The following is a 21791-nucleotide window of genomic DNA, read 5'->3' as shown; positions in this document are numbered from 1 at the left end:
TGTGAATGAAGCAGGAAGCGACCAGATGAGGCTCAGCTGTAGTAGCTGGCCTCCGTGGACTGTCCACTGCCACTCGAGTTCTGCAGCCAGAATTTTCTCCAACGTAGCTGAAGGGTGCTACCAACACAATTCCTCTCTTAAGAATTTGGGGAAGCTGAGAGAGACAAAAGCCCCCTCTCTAGTGTGAATTAACTGATGTTTGTAAAAGTGTGACCTGCCACTAAAGGCCTTCCCACGTTCGGCGCACGACCACGGTTCTGCACCTGTGTGAACTGGCGCATGGCCATGGGCTCGCTCCTTAGCTCCAAAGTTGCTGCATGAGTTCAAAACTGAGCTTTCAGCTGAGGCACTGCACTGAACAATTTCCAACACTCGTGGCCCCTGGAAGGCTTCTTGGGATCTGGGTGACTTTCATCAATGCATGTGTTGCCGTATCTATGCAGGCCTTCAGGGTGGTGGGGTTTGCTGCAGAGCTCACTACCCAGCAGGAGTACGTATATTAGTTTTAACACTTAATCTTGGCCAAAAGGCTGACCAGTGTGAATTTTTTTAACGAATCTTAGTAGTTTGTGTTCATGAAGCTTATGCCATATTTTCAGTCTCTATCTTGAGGTTTCACCATCAATAAATTTCTTATGATACAAATGCTCTTTTTGAATAAATGCATAAAAAGAACTTGGGCTAGGACGATGACAACAGCAGTTAAGAGAGCTTGCCACAGGGGCCAGAGGGCTTTTTGGGCCACATCCTGCCAAGTTTGACTCCCCAGAACCTGTGTAAAAACCTGGCTGTGGCCGCACGTGTCTGGAACCCAGTCTGTGGTGGTGGTGGGGGGTCACAGGAGCATTCACTGGAACATGTTAACAAGCTCAACTGCTTAAGGAAGGCGCTCGGGTTGGGGAAGGCGGCCGCCTGACCATTCTCCGGCGGCCTCCGCGTGCTTGTGCGTGAGCCATGTCCACTCACCATTCACCTATTCTACACACATACACACACAAGTCACACACATCACTACACACACACACACACTTTACATATGCCACCACCACCAACAACACAACTCTTACAGGACTTTTACCAGTTCAGTGGGTTTAACTATAATCATTCATTCATGTATTCACTCCTTAATAAGAAGAGAAACTTGTTCTCATTATACAAGAGATGGTCTCAGCAGAGAGTATTTAAGGTCCTCCTAAGAACCAATCCTAGTCATTTTCTAGGTCAGAGCTCTTCCAGTTTTATGTATTTTGGGTTTAGCATACAATCATTCTTGAAGAATTAGGTTTATGATACAATTTATGGAAGCCGTCTTAGAGTATATAAAATAATGTATTCTTACATTAACACTTTTCAAAAGTTTTAGCCACAGCATATGCATTTATACCCTTTCCTTTGCTTTAGGAGTTCAGCAATTTCACAAAAACCCTAACACCTGGAAACGTTATATAGACAAAATACATCCAATAACATATGCATCTTTTACTTTTGTCTTTAACTTTAAAAAAAATGCTTTGTACTGGCAAAACCGGTAAAATCTCATAATTGTCTCTTTACCAAAAAAAAAAAAAATTGCTATAAACGAACAAGAATAGAAATGTATCTATCTCGAGTAAAAATGTTCTATCACAACATTCCCAGCAAGCCTTATTAATGCTGATATTGCAATCACTACCAATAGCTGAATAATGACCTGTCTCTCCCACATCCATGCATCTTCTTTTCTTCAATTTAGCTTATCATATCTAGGTTTCAGTAGGCACTTCCCCCAGTACTGGAGATGGAACTCCAGGCCCTTATACACACTAGGTGAGAGCTCTATCAGTGAGCTCTATCCCCAGCTCTTGGTTTTTTGTTTTGGTGTGGTTTGTTTTGTCTCACTGCTTTGTTCTGAGCCAGAGTCATGCTATGTAACTCATGCTGGCCTCGAGCTCTCGCTGCCTCTGCTTCACCTCCCCAGCGGAGGTGACAGTGTGCCTCACCTCCCCAGCGGAGGTGACAGGTGTGCACTACCAGGCTCAGTCTCATTGGATGGTGACTGCTCTGCTCTGTTTTGTGGTGCTGGGGAGCCAGCTACTGTAAAGCAATTTCCTTCTGAGGAGACTCATGATGTCAACACGTCTGGGCAAAGGGCTGCAAGACCTGCCCTGAGCTTAAATGAAGGGAAAACCTGGCTCGGGGAGAGTCTGACCAGCAAGCCACCGGCAGGCTGCGCCCTGAGCCCCAGGCAGCAGCTTCCTCGAGTCGCCGCCTGTGCTGGCGTGGGCTCTTCTGCGATGCTCTGCTCCGTAAGCAACCCCAGTCAACTCACCGGCTCACCAAACCGGGCTCGGAGCAAGCACCCTCTGTTGCGTCAACTGACTTCTAGCTGGAGTCAATATACCTTAGAGTAAATAGACCCCAGGGAAAGAGTTGCCCACACCAGTCCGGGGCCTTCTGCAAATGAGGTGTGTGCTCTTCCTGAGCCGCATCTGTCGGGCCCGCCACTGGGTTCTGTTTATTTACTTGAGAGAAAGAAGGAATATGAATATGCCAGGCCTGCCCCTGCAAACCAACTCCAGGCTCATGCTCCCCTTTGAGTCGAGCTTTACATGGGTACTGGGGAGTCAAACCCAGGTCATCAGGCTTTGCAAGCTAGTGCTTTTAACCACTGAGCCATCTCCCCAGCCCCTCCATCAGTTTTTGATGAAGAAAAGACCTTAAATGATAAGACATTCTTTTCTTTTGACACTCATGACTGAGAAACTAACTTTCTGCTACATACCTAATTAATGGTTTCCTTTAAATTAGCCAGTTGATATCACAATCCAACTTTCTTTTATCTTATTTTCCAATCTGGCCTAACAACCATTACGGGAACAAGGTGCAGGAAAGATGAACTGTGATCACAAATTCAGAAAGGGAAATAGGCACGAGCGGAGGAGATGACTCGGTGGGGAAGAGCGCCCGCTGCCCAGGCATGACGAGCCGAATTCAATTCCCAGCACCCACGTGAGAAGCCGGACTTGGCCGCAACTGCCTGTAAGTGCAGCGCGCGGGGGCGGAGGCAGGAAGCTCACGGGGCGCTGGCCAGCCAGGCTACCTGACGTCCAGCAAGCTGCGACTCAGAGCCCGCGTCAGGAAAATAAAGCACAGGAGGGACTGAGGAGGGATGTGTATACCCTGTGCGTGCGCACGCACACACACACACACACACACACGCACACACGCACACACGCACACACGCACACGCGGCAATCTACAATAGTCATACTCATGTCACAAATAAAATGGACAACGATATGAATTTTTCAAAGAAAGACTGGTATCTGATTTCTAGCAACTTCAACGGTTTTAATAATAAATTAGCAAAATAAGCTCTGAGTTTAAATAAATATAGTCTGTATAAAAATAAGGTTTTAAATATGATCTTCAAAAATGCCCCAATATAGAAAGTATGATTCAAAATAGACTTTTCCCAAAATTAAAAGCCTTTCCCCCATCAAAAGACAGACATTTTTATAAATTTAAATGTATCATTTCAATATTAAATATATATAGATAGATATTTTGATTTTTAGAATACCTTTACAAAATGTATCATACAAATTTAAGAAGAAAAATTCATTTAAGAAAAAAACATGTTTTAGTTGAATCCAGGATTTATCATTTAGCCTTGTTCTTTTTTACAAACTTGAAACTATACTTTCTATAGACTAAGATTGAAATTAAGAACACATTTCTAGGGCTGGAGGGATGGCTTAGCAGTTAAGGTGCTTGTCTGCAAAGCCAAAGGACCCAGGTTTGATTCCCCAGGACCCATGTAAGGCAGATGCACAAGGTGGCACATGTGTCTGGAGTTCGTTTGCAGTGGCTGGAGGCCCTGGAGCACCCATTCTCTCATTCTCTCTCTCCCCCTCCTTCCCTCCCTCCTTCTCTGTCTCTCTCAAATAAATAGATAGATGGTTTTAAAAAAAGAAGAACATTTCTAAACAAATATATATAGTTTTTACATGTTCTTACTATCAGTTACAGTTTGAATTTAACTAGCTAATTCTGTAACATGCCAAGTGTCTTGGGATGAACAGAAGACCATGAGTTCTGAACACTGAGAGGCCCTCCATCCAGAGGAAGTTCTCAACATGAGAACGCTTTGGCCTCTGTAATCGATTTAAACAAAGTGAAGTTTGTTTCCTTCGTAACTTTGCTGTCCAAGTATAATTTATGCTCAAATCTGTCAGTACAGAAAAGCCAAAACTGTTAACATCTGTGAACCTTAGGCATGATGATGATGGCTTGATATCCAGCCATCAGAACTCCCCTGCCGCGCTGAGACCTGCTTGTCCTCGCTCTTTCCAGCTCCTTAGGCCTATAAATGGTCCAGGCATGCTGGGGAAAGTGTCAATTAGCTTTTATCACTGAGATACAAAGCAAAGTCAAGCACAGGTAGGAGGAATATGACGGAAAACATAAGTGTGTTACAATACAGACTATTTATTTATGAATGTATTTAACAAGCGTGAGAGACTCAGAGAGAAAATGTGTGCACCAGGGCCTCTAACCACTGCAAACACACGTGCCCCATCTTGTGCATCTGGCTTTATGTGGGTCCTGGGCAATCGAGCCTCAGCCCCTAGGCTGTGCAGGCAAGTGACTTAACCACTGAGCCATCTCTCCAGCCCACAATGCAGACGTTAGAATTGTGGTGAGGATGGTGATGGCAGTGACGGAGGTAATACTGTTCTACGACAATCTTTAATCCTCACAACCTAAGAAATTTAACAGTAGAAGTTAAGAAACCTGCCTAAGACCACAGTGCTTGTGACTGGAAAGGCAAGGATGTGAAATCACATCTACCTGACTCCAGAGCCCATCCATACTCTTTCCACTATATTATCACAGCCTATTTTCCCTAATTCCCAGTCAGAAAATACTTACTCAACACCTAGTATGTACCTGATGGTCTTTTCAGATTTCACTTTATCTAAGTTAAGATGATTATTAAAGTAATCAATCTAGAGTCTCTCAACCCAAATGAAGACATGCTTATGTTTAAAGACCTTTCATTCAGTGACTGCTTAGGAAAGCATCTGCTACATGAGAAATACCATGCTACGTGCCAGAGATAGGAAGATAATAAGACATGTTTTGCCCTCAAGCTCCAAGCATACTACACAGAGCATAATTTGGTATCAAAGACTTTCTTAGTTTTAACCAAAGTATTTTAAAAAAATAATTCAGCTAGTGGTTGCCATTTTAAGAACCTAAAAAACTTACAAATTCTCCATTAAGTTTTCACGAGACATTTCTCCTATCATCAAAAGACTCGTGAACTCTAATAATACACACAAGGTCAAAATATCAAAACGAAAGTCTTTGGCATTAGCTTACATTTTCTATGACAAATGTCCATTCTTTGTCTTCAAATTCCTCTGCATGAGGATCCTGTAATAAGAGGAAAATAGGAAAGTAAAACACTTGTCTTTAGTCCATTTAAGAAAACACAACCTTGTCAGCATTACTAACTTTTTAAAAAAGAGCAAACTACTTCCATAATTTCTTTGAATTCAGAGCCTTTTATATGAAGAAATTTTACTTTTGTTACCACACCTATTTCCCATCATTGCCTCTGTGACAAGAAGAAACCCAGTCAGCCACAGACAACTTAGTGCACAAACTATTGAAAGTAATTTATTAACATGTTAAATACTCTGGACTGAGATGTTCCATAGTTAAAGGCACTTGCTTGCAAAGCCTGGGGGACCCAGGTTCAATTCCCCAGTACCTATGTTAAGCCAGATGCACAAGATGGAGCATGCATCTGGTATTCTTTTGTAGTAGCAAGAAGCCCTAGCATGGAAATACATATACACATGCACGCACATGCATGTGCAAATTAAAAAAAAAACAACTTTGAGCCAGGTGTGGTGGCACATGCCTTTAATCCCAGCACATAGGAGGCAGAGGTAGGAGGATCGCTGAGTTCAAGGTCAGCCTGTAACTAGAGAATGAGTTCCAGTTGAGCCTGGGCTAGAGTGAGACCCTACCTCAAAAAAGAAAAGTTTTTATTTTGTGTTTTGTTTCAGTGCTCAGACCGAACTCCACCCTCATTTTTATCCCTCAGTATCCTCAGCCAGAAGTCACATGTGGCGCCGTGCTCTTCAGAGCAGGGATTACGTGAACAACGGACTTTCTAAATCCTGCACGGGGTTCTATAACTCTGATAAAATGACTAAGCACTAAAGGGGTATTCACAGCTCTTGTTCAACCTCTCTCCCATTAAGGAGCTGCCTCAGGAACTCGAAAAGGGGGTGTGTCCTGTTACCCCACTGCAACATTCTTGTCTCTTAGATGGGGTACGCTTTTGCAGGCATTTATTTGACAAATATTTATTGTTGTAAGAGACTGTAAAGGTCGTCTATGGGTTGACCCATAATTATTTTTGCCTTCAAAGACATACATATGCAGTGACCTTACTTGTAAATAAATATATGGTGAAAGACATAATAATAATATGATATAATAATAAAATATATAATAATAACAACAATGTATTTCATCTTACAGGAGTGCATACAGAAAGCTTCACAGGAAGGACACCATCTGCATTTCCACACATATTAGAATAAGTAAAGATAACAGTGTATCAGACACTGAAAGGAAGTACTCGGCTTGTGTTATAAGTGCCCTGAAGTGATTCAAGGGCGGCTCTGTGAGTCAGGATGGGGGGGATGTGAAAACAGGAGACAGCCCTTCCCGAGTGCAGACTTCGGGCTTAATGTGCCAAGACTGAACATAGCCCACGGGAGACGGAGTCGGCATTTCCCTGCCAGGTCGTGGGTTCCACGCGGCCCTCACTGGGAGTCGTCTTAGTTATAGGTGACTCTCCTTTAATCTATTATTACAGCCTGTTTCTGTGGCCATAGCTGAGTTTGTGCCTAGGCTATGATAAAGGTGACCCAGCAGCACTCTCTGAGCGCGTCTACCTGGCATTCAACCTTGGGCACGGGTTACTTTTCCAAACCACAGTCCGGTCATGTTAGTACACCTCCCATTTCTTTAAAGTCCCTTACATACCAAACCCCAGCCAGGCCGAGTGACACATGCCTGTAATCCCAGCTGTCCAGGCAACGAACAAGAAAATCACAAGTTCAGGCCTGCCTGAGCTACAGTGTATGTTCAAGGCCAGCCTCAGCAACTCAGTGAGATACTATCTCCAAATAAAAGTTTTTATAATTTTTTTTTTTACTTTAAAGGAGGTTGGAGACGCTCAGGATGTAGTTCCACGGTAGTGTTCTTGCCAAGCACACATGAAGTTCTAGGTGCAAACTGGAGTGCCTCAAAATATTAGAAGTGGGATGTGGTGGTCTCATTCAGGTGTTCCCCATAAGCTGAGGTGTTCTGAATGCTGGGTTCCCAGCTGGTGGAGATGTGGGATTAACACCTGCTGGAGGCAGTGTATTGTTGGGGGGGGGCCTTATGGGTGTTATAGCCAGTGTCCCCATGCCAGTGTTTAGTACACTCTCCTGTTGTTATTGTCCACCTGATGTTGGCCAGGGGGTGATGTCCACCCTCTGCTCATGCCATCCTTTTCCCCTGCCATCATGGAGCTTCCCCCTCGACCCTGGAAGCCAAAATAAACCTCTTTTTCCCACAAGCTGCTCTTGTTGGGTGCTTTCTGCCAGCAGTGTGAACTGGACTGCAACATGGGGTATCACAAACTCCTCAGTTAGTTCATTATTTCTGTTTGCTTAACTTGCACCGTAACAGTATGGTGGCTGACTCATACAGCAGAAGTCTATTGAGACAACTTGGACGAGTAAATTGGCATGAGTAAGACAAACCTGCTAAGGGAAGTAGTGGGCGGGGGGAGGGGCACGTGGTAGGAGGAAGATGGTACAAAGTAGAAGAAAAATTAAAGTTGAAAACTCTACTGGACAATTTTTCCTCGGCTCGTTCTGCCCAGAACTAGGCTTAGGTAGAGAAATGGTTTTAAATAAAGACGGGGCAGGCTTGTTCTGATGAGGTCAGGGAACAAACAGTACTACTGAGGAGACAACACAAAAAATGACCTAATGCCAGGGAGGAACATCTCACCAGCCTCCTGGCTTCTGAGGCATGCAGCCCAGCTCCTGCGCCATTATCAAAATAACAGGAATACAAAACTGTGTATTCAGCATTAACCATGTCCCACAATTGTGCTAGGGTCTTGCTCTTTTGTTTTTTCTTTTCTCCAGCAACTCATGAGATGTGGGGCTACCTTTATCACCACATGACTGAAGAGAGAACTGAAACTGAAGTCCATGACTTCTCACAGTGCACACGTTAAAGCCATACACTCCAGGCCTTTCCGACTTTCGTTACTTTACTGCTTAAATTTAACCACTCTGTCCCTGGGCCCGAGACATATACCTGCCACATAACAGTCCTCCCAAGAATACTAGACAAGTGAATTAATATGTTTCATAAAGTAACAAGTGTTTAACATTCCCTTACATATAATAACACTTAATTCTTCCATTCTTAAAGCAAAGGAGACACTTTCAGAAACACAGATGATGCATTACCCTTAAAGGAATTTTTTCTAAGGAATAATTTCTTCTTTTTTTTTCCTAAGGAATAATTTCAATGAAACCAAGAAATTTCTGAGACCACAGAGTCAAAAAAATAAAAAGATATGATGGGCTGGAGAGATGGCTTAGCAGTCAAGGCGCTTGCCTACAAAGCCAAAGGACCCAGGTTCAATTCCCCAGGACCCAAGTAAGCCAGATGCACAAGAGGGCACATGCGTCTGGAGTTCATTTGTAGTGGCTGGAGGCCCTGGCATGCCGGCTCTCTCTTTCTGTGTTTCTTCCTCTGCCTCTCTCTCTCTCTCTCTTAAATAAATAAATAAATAATATGTTAAAACAAGCAAAAAAATATATTTAAAGCTGGGCATGGTGGTACATGCCTTTAATCCCAGCCTGAGCTAGAATGAGACACTACCTCAAAAAACCAATGTGTGTGTGTGTGTGTGTATAAGTTGTTTTGTATCTGAACTTTGAACTTACAAGCAGTATAGTACTTTTAAGTTATAACTCTCATAAATATCAATGTTAATGAAATATTTACCAACTATTAGTTTTAAATATATCATGTTACAGTAATACCAATGAAACATGTAGTGAACACTAGTTTTAAAGCAAGTTTGTTACCAGGCAAGACTAAGAAAATGAAGGGCTAGCTCTAGAACTCCACAAGCCCAGCTTTCCAAAGGAAAAGGACGTTCAGGTCCCCGTGGGGAGACTGCATGAGGCAAGACCCCAGCAGACCCCAAGTGCTCACTTCAAAATGCCCCCAAGCTGTTGAGGCTCCACAGACCGTGAGGCAGGGCGACGCCTTTGCAGCGTCACAAGGCGCTGTGTCCGTAGGACGATGCACTGTTGGTACCAGATGAGACACACAAGCCTGGAGCCGCCAATGCTGAAACGCTCCCACTTGGAAGCATGCGCACGTAATGATGCCGTAACTTACGGTCACACCACCTTCCTGCTCCCAGAACAAAGGACCTGCCAGAGGCGCTGGTGGGAAGAAAGCCTTTATGGGGACCGACGACTCGAGGGGAAGCTTCTGGACGGCAGAGGAGCACAGCAGCAGGAGGCGGAGCTGACTCCAGCAAGGGGAGCTGGTGTGACAGCCCTGCGTCCTCTCACCGCTGCATGCCTCCAGCAAGCTTCCACCTCCCACACTGCCAGCACCTGGGGGCCACGCATTCAAACCACAGGATTCGCGGGGGGCCATCTAACTCAAACCACCATGCAAATCTTAAAAAACAGAACTTACCTTAAAAAGCGTGACGGTGATTTCAACATTTTCAGGAACCGGCCAAACAACAACGCCACGGTACGGGTTTTTTATCCCAGGTTGCCAGCTGTGAACCTACGAGAATAAAAATGATAGCTTCGATGACAAAGTATGGGAAATGAAGTGTTAATAACTGATAAAAGTATATTGAGCTCATTTACCCACCCCCTAAGATCTATAACTTCCCTAAAGCAAAAAAATAAGTGGTCAAAAAAACACAATGCCACTTTTAAGCATTAAACTTTAGCCATCTCAGTTATAGCAGGTGAAAGCAATGGATTGCTATTTATTAAGAACAAAACAACAAGACTTCATATGGGCTGGGGATACAGCTCAGAAGTTAAAGGCACTTGTTTGAAAAGCCTACTAGCCAAGGTTCAACTCCCCAGTAGCCATAAAAAGCCAGATACACAAAACAGCCCATGTGTCTGCAGTTCATTTGCAGTGGCAAGAGGCCTTGGTGAACTATATATATATATGACTTATTTATTTATTTTAAAGAGAGGGAGATAAAGAGAAAAATGGGCACTCCAGGACCTCCAGCCACTGCAAACGAACTCCAGATGTGTGTTCCCCCTGGTGCATCTGGCTTACGTGGGTCCTAGAGAGTTGAACAAGGCAAATGCCTTAACTGCTAAGCCATCTCTCCAGCCTTGTGAACTTATATTTTTTTCTCTCCCTTTCTCTTTTCTCTCTCAAGTATTTAAAAACTCTTTGTACACACACACACCCCAAAAATAAGATACAAAAATAAGGTACCTTATGTATTTTCAAAAGCTACTATTACTGGAATTGGAGGGACGGCTCAGTGGCTAAGGCACTTGGCTGCAAAGCCGAAGGACCCAGGCTCAAATCCTTAGTACCCATGTAAGTCAGATGTGCAAAGTGGTGCATATATCTGGAGTTCATTTGCAGTAGGTACAGGCTCTGGCATACCCATTCATTCTTATTTGCACGTGCACTCTCTCTCTCCTTGATAAATAAATAAGCTACTAGTTCTAATTAGGGAAAAGTTTCATCAGGAGCAGTATTTTAAAACCTGTGTTTGTAACTGAAAACTTTAAGGTGAATTCACTCCTTAAAAGGAAAAAAAAAAAAACACCTAACAGGGTACAGCCAAGTATTTATAGTCCTAACCACCCAGAGGTTGGGATTTTGGAGACTCTGAGGACAAAAAAAAGGGGGGGTTGGGGGCAGGTAGATTAATCATATACTTTGTATTTAAGTTCATGCCTCCCTTAAAGTTCAGTGTTGATTACTTGGGGAAAGTGAGGAACAGTAGCTTTTCCAGGTGATATTTCTAAAACTTGTAATTATAGAGATGCTTCACTTAAAAACCTTGATTGCCAAAATTCCCCTAAGAACTTCAACATCCTCCCCAATAAAATTTTGAGGCTCACCAGCATAGTTTTCCTTTTGTGGTATTACTAACCAAAACTAAGCTTATGGAAGATGGCATGCCAAGACACCTCAACTAACTCTCATTTTTACGGGCTGTTAAGACTGTCCATGGATACACTCGAAGGCAGTAATAAAAGCTATCACTTATAAGACTGTCCATGGATATACTCGAAGGCAGTAATAAAAGCTATCACTTATAAGACTGTCCATGGATACACTTGAAAGCAGTAATAAAAGCTATCACTTATAAGACTGTCCATGGATACACTCGAAGGCAGTAATAAAAGCTATCACTTATAAGACCACTTTCTACTGGCCAGCCCATGGTCTCAGAACTTACTATGCTAAACTTAATCTGCCTAAGACTCTTGTAAGGTAGCTAGCTACTGCTTATCCAGTAACTCAGTTTACTCAGATGACTCCATTTGCCAAGCACTGTTCTAGGCAAAATTTCAGGACAGCCAGAGAAGGAATCATGGAGACAGCGACACAAGAAAAGGCTGGGGAAATGGCTTAGCGATTAAGGCGTTTGCCTGTGAAGCCTAAGGACCACGGTTCGATTCCCCAGGACTCACGGAAGCCAGACGCACAAAGGGGTGCATTGCATCTGGAATTCATTTGCAGTGGCTGGAGGCCCTGGCATACCCATTTTTTTTTCTCTCTCTCTCTGCCTCTTTCTCTCTCTTGCTCTGTCTCTCAGATAAAGAAAAGAGAACAAAAGAAAAGAAAGGAAAGGAAAGGAAAGGAAAGGAAAGGAAAGGAAAGGAAAGGAAAGGAAAGGAAAGGAAAGGAAAGGAAAGGAAAGGAAAGGAAAGGAAAGGAAAGGAAAGGAAAGGAAAGGAAAGGAAAGGAAAGGAAAAGAAAAGAAAAGAGAAGAGAAGAGAAGGCTGTGGGACTATGAAGGAATCAGACATGTCAATTCAAGAAAAAGACTTTCCCGGGAGCAGGACCACCAAGGTCACCTTACTGATTTCAGATTGGAGCCGCGTGGCCAGCAGAACGCCAGTGGAGGAGGACGCCTGCCTGAACAGTGATAGCGTGCCCATCACGCACGGTCATGGCCATGTCAGGTCCTGCCCAGGCCCCTGGGAAGATACCGACTTTCACTTGCATGAGACAGAAAGCCATCCTTGAAAGGAATTTTAAGCAAAGGAACAATAATCTAAGCTATTTTTAAGCCAGCGCATCTTAGCTAATGTGCCCACAATAGGATCCAGAGATAAGATAGGAAACAGCCAAGACAATTAAGAAGCTACCAAAGGAAAAAAAAAAAAAAAAAAACTCCAGGGACAGCTGATGGTGACTTGGCCTGCAATGGCAGAAAAAGCGGTACGACGTGGTCAGAGTCTAGGTCTATTTTTACATTTTCTATGTGAGTCAGCAAGACCTGCTGTTTCTCTGTGGAAGTGAACAAAAGTAACTGGACGCAGATTCTAATGCTTTCTAGAAGAAAGAAACTGCCACCCATGTATCCGAAGGAAGTCTCTCAGTTCAGGAACTCGGGTTTGCGCAACATTAAACCTCCGCTGCCTATGAGGTTCACAAGTGTGCAAGTTCAAACGAGCAGCCGGATGTACAGATAGGTCTACTGTAAATGGGGGGATTACTAGCGTACAGTGACTCTGAAACCTTAAGACCACTTATGATCGCAGTGGAATAAAAACAGGTGGAGAACAGTACTAGAAGGAAAACCAGGAACACACAGTATCCTGGGCCTGCAGCAAGGCAAAGGCTTGGGGGGAGGGAGCAGTCACCTGCGCACAGCGCTGACGACGGGCAGATCTGACTCCGCCCTGGGAACGACCAGGGACCGAGGAAGCAGGGGCGTGGCTACTGTCATAAGAGCAGAGCGGAGCCCTGCTGGAGGAGGCGTGCTGCGGGGCGGCCTTTAGGAGTCACAGCCCAGCCCTGCCCGTCCTCCTCCACCTCCTCCCTGTGCAACACGACACCGCTTTCGTGTTCCTGACATACTTTCCCCACCAAAACAACAACAAACCCATTCCTTAAGCTGCTTTCTGTCCCCATATCAAGGAAGTAACCGACACTACAGTTTTTCTCTCCACCCTCCCCCATTACAAAATTTCAAGTAAGGAAGAGGGAAGGAGAGCCTCATCATGAAAAGTCTAACACACTCCACCCAAAAGAAAAGAAGTAAAATTTTGTTGATAAAATAAACACCTTCTCAGGGCTGGCGAGGTGTGGCTCAGTGGATACAGGTACATTCTTACAAAGCCTAACCACCCAGGTTCAATTCCCTAGTGCCCACATGAGCCAGATGTACAAAGTGGCACATGCATCTGGAGTTCATTTGCAGTAGCAAAAGGCCCTGATGTGCCTGTTCTCTCTAATATCTATCCATCCATCCATGCAATAAATAAAAATATTTTTTAAAACACCTTCTTAGGGTTGGGAGAGAGGACTTGGTGATTAAGGCGCTTGCTGGCAACGCCAAAGGCCCCAGGGGCCATTTCCCCGCATCTACATAAAGCCAGGTGCACAGAGCGGCGCACGCGTCTGGGGTTCGTCTTCAGGGGCTGGAGGTCCTGACATGCTCACACCCACACTTTCACTCCATATATATATATATATATGTATGTATGTATGTATGTATGCATGTATGTGTGTGTCTCTCAAATAAATAAATAAATAAAATATTTAAAACAAAACACCTCCTCAGGATGGGGAGACAACTCAGTTGCCTTGCAAGCATGAAGACCTAGCCTGGTCCCTAGAATACACACAAAAATGCCAGGCATGGTGATACGCACTCTCCAGCACGAGGGAGATGGGCACATGAGGACCCCTGGGCATGCTGGCCAGTCTAACCTAACTGGCAAGTTCCAGACCAGAGAAAGACCGTCTTTAAAAAAAAAAAAAGTCGGAGAATAGCATTTCAAAGGAGAAAGTGTGTGGGGGGGGGGAGGGAATTAACATGGGATTTTTTTATAATCATGGAAAATACTAATAAAAATTTAAAAAATAAAATAAAATAAAAAAATAAAAAAGTTCTAAGCCAGGTGTGGTGACACACGCCTTTAATCCCAGCACTCGGGAGGCAGAGGCAGGAGGATCGCCGAGAGTTCCAGGTCACCCTGAGACTCCATAGCGAATTCCAGGTCACCCTGGGCTAGAGCGAGACCCTACCTCGGAAACAAAACAAAACAAAACCAAAAGAAGTTCTGGAGACTAGGAAGTCCAAGATCAAGATGACTGCATGTGAGAAGGGTCTACTGCACCCTCGCGTGATATAAAGCCAGACGAGCCAGGACAATGTCTCTCCATGAAGCCCCTTTCAAGGGCTTCTAATCCCAGCCATGAAGCAGGAGCCCTCATGGCCTACAGACCGACATCTAACGACACTCGACTCTGAGCGGCGCCTGAAGTCTGGAGGAGTCACATTAAAAACCCTTGTCCCTCCCAAACCCAAGGCAAACGTCAGGGATCAAATTTCCTCCTTAAGACTTGCAGTTAAAAGATTCTAGGGCCTGATCAATCGATTTTAAGTAGATTAATTAGGAAGAAAAAAAAAGACCAAGCAATGTTTTAACTATTCTATTTTTGAGGTCTAGAAGCTCCACTACCATGCTGTCCCGGTTAGCTCCCTATCACTGGCACAAAGCACCCGCCACGAGCAGCGTGTGGGAGGAAAGGGTTTATTTTGGCTGACAGACTTGAGGGGAAGCTCCAAGGTGGCAGGGGAAATGATGGCATGAGCAGAGGATGGACATCACCTCCTGGCCAACATCAGGTGCATAACAGGAACTGAAGAGTGTGCCAAACAGTGGCCGATAAACCCACCTCTAACAATACACTGACCCCAGAAGGCACCAATTCCCAAACTGCCACAAGGTGGGGACCTAGTGTTCATAACACATGTTTATGGGGGAACCTGAATCAAACCAACACATACTGAAATTTACATTCCACATTTGGGTGAGAAATTTACAACACTAACCTTAGAAGACTTCCTCCGGCTCCGTCTTGTCCACACTACCACAAGTTTATCTGGTTGCCTGCCAAATAGAGAAAAGAAATAAGTATTACTTATTTCAAACCAAATTAGTCAACTTTATCTTCGGTTGCTTCAAAAAGGCCAAAGTGTTTATCTGCTTTAGATTAGAGAAGCTAATCTTAAAATAAAGCTCAGTGTTGAAATATAGTAGATGTTGGATACAGATATGATGTCTTGAAATAAACAATATTTCCTCCATAGACTTGGCTTAAAAAAAATGTTGCCAGGCTGGATAACTTAGTGATTAAGAAACTTGTGGCAAAGCAAAAAGACCCAGGTTCAATTCCCCAGGACCCATGTAAGCCAGATGCACAAGGGGGCACATGCGTCTGGAGTTCTTTTGCAGTGTCTGGAGGCCCTGATGCATCCATTCTCTTCCTCTCTCCCTCTCTCTCTCTCATTCTGTCTCTCACACATACAAAAATTAATTAACTAACTAAAAAAATATTTTAAGCTGGGCATGGTGGTTCATGCCTTTAATTCCAGCACTCGGGAGGCAGAGGTATGAGGATTGCTGTGAGTTCGAAACCAACCTGAACTACAGAGTGAATTTCAGGTCAACTTGGGATACTGTGAAACCCTACCTCAAAAAAACAAACAAACAAAAATTGCCAACTTAATTCATTTAGACAAACAAAATGAGATGAAACGCAATACTTAGAATTACTACTTTAAAAGAAAAGCACACACGTACCTCCACTAAAAAGTGATATCATACTTTCCCCCTATTATTCATTTTACTTTAGGAAACATGAGCATTAAAAAGGCACTAAGAAACTCATTTAAGTCTATGTGCTCCAGTACCCTGTGTCCTCCAAACAATGCTTATGATTTTTAAGAGACTTCAAAACATTTTCATAATCATCTCAATTATTGTCAAAAGCAACAGTTTACTGAAAAATAGGCAAAGCATATATTACTATATTATATATAATTATATATAATATGTATATAATATATAATTTATATATATTAATATAGTATATTATATATACTACATTATATAATATTACTTATATTTAGTAAGCTTAAATAAATACCAAAGTAAATAATCTAAAGTTGTAGCAGAACCCAAACCAAAATTCTGGTCTTTGAACTTCTATGACCTCTATTTTTTGCTTTATCTTCTGCTAATATAAAGTCAAACAAAAAGAATACATTTTCAGCTAATACAACTAAGTTCTCCTTTATGTTTAAAGAAAATGGCAAAACTATGATCATCAGTAAGTTTACTTACATTTTCACTTTTTTAAAAAAATGTAGTTAAAAAGTTTCCTGAACCATGACTGGTGGCACGGGCCTATAATCCTAGCTACTTATGAGAATGAGGCAGGAGGATCTCAAATTCAAGGTCTCTGGGTGATCAGTGAGCTCAGGGTCAGCCTAGACAAACTGTAGGACCTTGTCGCAAAATGCAAAGTTAGGAGGCTGGAGATGCAGCTCAATGGCAAAGTCACTGCCCGCATGTGCTCTGACCCAGCGTGCACTGGGTTGACTATCCAGTACCGCCAAACAACAACAAGAGAAATAAAACTATATACCAAAGAATAAGCAGCACCGGGTAAGCAAATACAAGCCTGCATCTTCACCCATTCTAATTGTTGTACTTACCTTCCTGTAACTGGGACAAAACACCTGACCAAAAATCGCTGGTAAGAGGACAGGTTTCAGTTTGGCTTACAGTCCTGAGGGGAAGCTTCATGAAGACAGGAGAGGACGGCAGAGCACAGGTCGGACAGCTCCTTGCCATAGCAGGTGGCAGACGGCAGGAGGAGAATGAGCCAGTCGGGCAGGGAAAGCTGGCTACGACACCCCTAGGCCCACCCCCAACACCCCTCCTCCAGCAAGGCTCCAGCTTGCAGACTGCCATCAGCTGGGGACCAAGCTCTGAGGACGCATGACTTCATAGGGAACATCTGACCACACCACCACATTCCACCTCTGGCCCCATCAACTGATGACCATCCATGATGCAAAAGGCAATGCATTTAGTCCAAGTTTAAAAAAAACATTTTATTTTTATTTATTATTTATTTGACAGAGAAAGAGGGAGAGGGAGGGCAAAGAGAGAATGGGCATGCCAAGGCTCCAGCCACTGCAAACGAACTCCAGACGCGTGTACCCCCTTGTACATCTGGCTAATGTGGGTCCTGGGGATTGAACCTGGATCCTTTGGCTTTGCAGGCAAATGCCTTAACTGCTAAGCCATCCCTTCAGCCCCCTCAGTCCAACTTTTTTTTTTTAATTTTTTATTATTATTATTTGAGAGCGACAGACACAGAGAGAAAGACAGATAGAGGGAGAGAGAGAGAATGGGCACGCCAGGGCTTCCAGCCTCTGCAAACGAACTCCAGACGCGTGCGCCCCCTTGTGCATCTGGCTAACGTGGGACCTGGGGAACCGAGCCTCGAACCGGGGTCCTTAGGCTTCACAGGCAAGCGCTTAACCACTAAGCCATCTCTCCAGCCCTCAGTCCAACTTTTAAAGTTCTCATAAGTTTTGATCAATTCCAGCACTGTGCAAACATCCCCTCAGTCCAACAGCTCTTAACTCAGAACCTATCAAACTAAAACACAAGTTAAATACAGTTAGTCAATGGCACAGAGTAAACAGTCACACTGCGAATAACAACACTGGACACAGAAAGGAAAGACTGAACCAACGGAAGCCCCAAAACAAGTCGGGCAGGTATCAAACCCTTTAGCTCAGTGTCTGCCACAGGGGACCTGAGATGAAGTCTTCGGGGTTCCAATTCTGCCTCTCCGGGTGGGCTGCCCACACTGCCCAGGGAAAACACCACCGAGAGCCGGCAGCTCTTCTTGGCAGCTCTTCTACAAACCTACCGCCTCCACAATCCACTACAACCCTCAGTTCATACTCATGGCTCTACTAGGTCTCCCCACAGGGACTCCAAAACCCTGCCTCACTTTGCCCAGCTGCCATTTCCAAAAAACAAACTGCATTGCAAATCCAACGGCCCTTCTTTGCTGCATTTGTGACACTCTCACAGTGCCAGGTGGGCTACCAATTTGTTAATCCAGGGGGAAACTCTTTCTGCATTCGGGCCCCTACTTTCAAGCGAGTCGGCATTCCTCCTACCACCCCACTTCGGAACAGGGGCCCAACCTCAGTGCGGCAGCCTTGCACAGCTGCAGATGAAGCGGCCGCTGCATCTACCCCAAACTGCCATTTCTTTCTATGTGATATCCATCTGCTCTACGAGCTGCCATTGGTTTCAAAACTGCTCAAGTTCTAAGGGCATGGAGATAGCATAACCAACCTCTCACACAAAAATCCCTCTCGCTTCGTCCAAAGCTGTTTTCCCTTCATAAGCCAAGCCTCATTGTCCACAGTTCTTACTGTATTTAGCTCTTTTACCTCTCAACAGAATGGTTCATGAAGTTCTCCTTGCAGCACTGCAAGGCGTCTCTCATTGCAAACTTTGAAATCTTTCCTTATCCCCCCCACGATCAGTTACAAAAGACCAAAAGCCACATAGTCAGGATTCTCGCCGAAACGGCCCCACTCCCCTCACGCTAACTTTCTATCGCAGTTACCTCTGTATTGCGGAACCAGGCCCTCGACCAAAAGCCAGCTGATGGGAGGGAAGACTTTATTTTGGCTTACAGTCTCAAGGGATTAACTTTCACGAAGCAGGGAAAAGACAGTAGAACAGAGGCTGGACATCACCTTCTTGTCCCAGCAGGTGGAAAACAGCAGCAGGAGAGTGAGCTGAACTCTGGCAACAAGGAGCTGGCTATAACACCCCTAAGCCCACCCCAGGAACACACCTCCTCCAGCAAGGCCCCACCTCCCCAACTGCCACCAGCTCGGGGACCAAGAATTCAGAACACATGAGCGTATGGGGGACGTCTGATTCAAATCACCACACCAGTTAAACTAGCATGGCAAGGATAAAGAGCAAAAATCACAGAATGCAGGTCACTGACAAAGAAATAACAACGAACCCAAAGACAACACAGTCTATGGCCTGCAAGTGTGAAAAGGAAAACGGATGCCACCTAGACTTTCATGTATGACTAAACTATTGCACAAGAAGCGTTTGCACACACGAGAGATAAAGTTTACAATGTCAGAGGAGGATACAAGAGGTAACATCAGTAACACTGACCAATGAAAGGTGAACGCATTTTTATTTTAGGTGGTAGAACCTGGACAAGATGTACAAAAATAAACAAACAAATAACTAAGGAAAGTACCAATAATGAAAACTAATTGATTAAGTTATTATCAAAACAAATATGGTAGTAATAATAAGCAAAATTAGATAGTTCAATGGACAAACAGTGCTCCTTCATTGAACGCTAAGCCTAGTTCCCATCAAGCGCCAGGATGTAAAAGCACAATTGCGGGGGGGAGAGATGGCTCAATGGGTGAAGCGCTTGCCATAAGACATGAGGGCCTGAGTCTGAATACCCAGCACTCACGTAAAATGCCAGAAGCAAGGGCTGGAGAAACAGCTCCGTGGTGAAGGTGCTTGCCTGCAAAGCCTAACAACCCAAGTTCCATTCTCCAGTACCCACATAAAGCCAGACAGACAAAGGTGCATGCGTCAGGAGTTCATTTGCAGCAGCTAGAGACCCTGGTATGTCCAGTCTCTTTCTCTCTCATCTCTCTACTTGCAAATACACACACACACACACACACACACACACACACACACACACACACATACATACATACATACATACATACATATATTGGTTTTCCGATGTAGGGCTTCACTCTAGCTAAGACTGACCTGAAATTTACCATGTAGTAGCAGAGTGGCCTCAAACTCATGGAGATCCTCCTACCTCTGCCTCCCAAGTGCTGGGATTAAAGGCATGCGCCACCAAGCCCAGCTCAATGTATTTTTTTTTTAATCTGCCCCCAAATTCTGGGCTAGAGAGATGCTCAGCAGTTAAGGTGCTTGGCTGAAATGCCTAACAACCTGGGTTCAATTACCCAGTACCCATGTAAAGCCGGAAGCATAAAGCGGTGCATGCATCTGGAATTCATCTGCAGTGGCTAGAGGCCCTAGTGCACCCATTCACATATAGTCTCATATTCATTCTCTCTTCCGAATAAATTTTAAAAAATTAAATGCCAGAAGCAGCAAACACCCTTGTAGTCTCCATGCTGGGGAGGTGGAGACAAGAGGGTCCCCAGAGCTGGCTGGTCGACTGTCTGGCTGAATAACAGAGCTCCGGATTCAGTGACAGACATGGCATCTTCTCAAAGTAAGCTGGTGACCGGCTGAGGAAACTATCCGGCATCCACCACCGGCTTCCACATATGCACACATATGTGCCCACAGGATACATACACACATGTACACCACATGCAACACACACACACTCAACTCTGGGGGATCTTTCTAGAGTGGGACACGGGGAAGAATGACCGGACGAGAAATGATAAGTTAGTTACAGGTGAGGGGACAGCAGCCTCTGCGGCAGTGTCCATGTAAGACTCTGCACTAACAGCAAAACACATAAGCCACAAATGAAAAACAAACCGTAACACTCTGCTCAACGAGAAGAAAAATAAGAGTAAGTAACAAGGACGGGAAGCAGTCTGACAGCGTGACAGAGAAAGCTACAAAGAGGAAACCAAAATGATGGCAGTGAAGAGCAGAGGCATTCAGTAGCCAATAAACACAAGCTATCTTGTTTGAAGGCACGCTGGCTTGCACCCCATTAACACCACTACACGGACCGCTTCCTTACCCTTTCCTCTCCAAACTCAACTTTTAAACTCTATTTCGGTAGTACCTACATCAAAATGCTATCATATTTTAAAGGTTTTCCTTGTTTGTCATCCATTCTTGTACTGAAGGAGCTACCAAGTGCATCTCAAAAACTGAATTTTACAGGTTTATTTGGGCTAAAGAGTATTTCACTTGATTTTACTTTTAATTTAAACTGGTATTTTTTTCTTATTTAAGTATTTTAAGGCCTATGCTGATCAGGTTACTAGAGATCCCAACACTACCAACAGAGACAAAGCTGAGTGGCCTCACTATTCAGGATGGTCTTCGTCAACCTTGTCTGTATCCAGCCTGTGGCCTCCGGACAAGCAACAATAACAACAGACACATTCCTCAGCGAGATTTACAAAACGCGCCATCATCTGATTCTGAGTTATCGTTCCAGCTTTATGACTTGCAGTTATCTCACAGGCATCTTGCTAGCCAATCATCCTTCAATACGCATTCCTTCAATTCACTCACATCTCTGGGCACCCTCTTCCTCCACACTTCCTACCTGATACCTCTTAATCTGTCACTTTCTCCATGAAATCCGGATTATTTCTCATTTCAGTTTATGCTACCAATACCCGCAAAACCCAATATTCAGATGCCACCTATCAAAAACCTCGGGGACAGTTAATTGTTTCTGTTGTGTCCACAGTAAAAACCCTGGTCACACCACTGTTTCATATTCTGCATGTACCACGTGATGATTACTTTTTTCCCTATCTCCTCCCTCTACAACACACTTTATCAACTTCATTCAGCTTTGTGTTATCAGCAACAAGCAGAAATCTGGCACAC

At 44.2% G+C, this 21791-nt stretch overlaps 1 protein-coding gene across 9 annotated transcripts in view; it reads right to left on the bottom strand.

Moving 5' to 3' along the window:
- Ehbp1 (EH domain binding protein 1) overlaps positions 1–21791 on the bottom strand; it is a 265866-nt gene that overhangs the window by 205968 nt on the left and 38107 nt on the right. For all 9 annotated transcript variants that reach the window (XM_045137250.1, XM_045137248.1, XM_045137249.1 and 6 more), the window contains exons 3-5: positions 15176–15233; positions 9799–9894; positions 5368–5421 (exon numbers count right to left, since the gene is read on the bottom strand). In XM_045137250.1, coding sequence (XP_044993185.1) covers positions 5368–5421; positions 9799–9894; positions 15176–15233 — 208 coding nt within the window. The remainder of the gene's footprint in view (positions 1–5367; positions 5422–9798; positions 9895–15175; positions 15234–21791) is intronic.

The sequence above is a fragment of the Jaculus jaculus genome, chromosome 18 (genome assembly GCF_020740685.1).
Source record: "Jaculus jaculus isolate mJacJac1 chromosome 18, mJacJac1.mat.Y.cur, whole genome shotgun sequence".
In the NCBI taxonomy this organism is placed as follows: Eukaryota; Metazoa; Chordata; class Mammalia; order Rodentia; family Dipodidae; genus Jaculus; species Jaculus jaculus.
The sequence above is the reverse complement of the archived record's forward strand: the minus strand, read 5'-3'. Positions and strand labels throughout refer to the sequence as shown.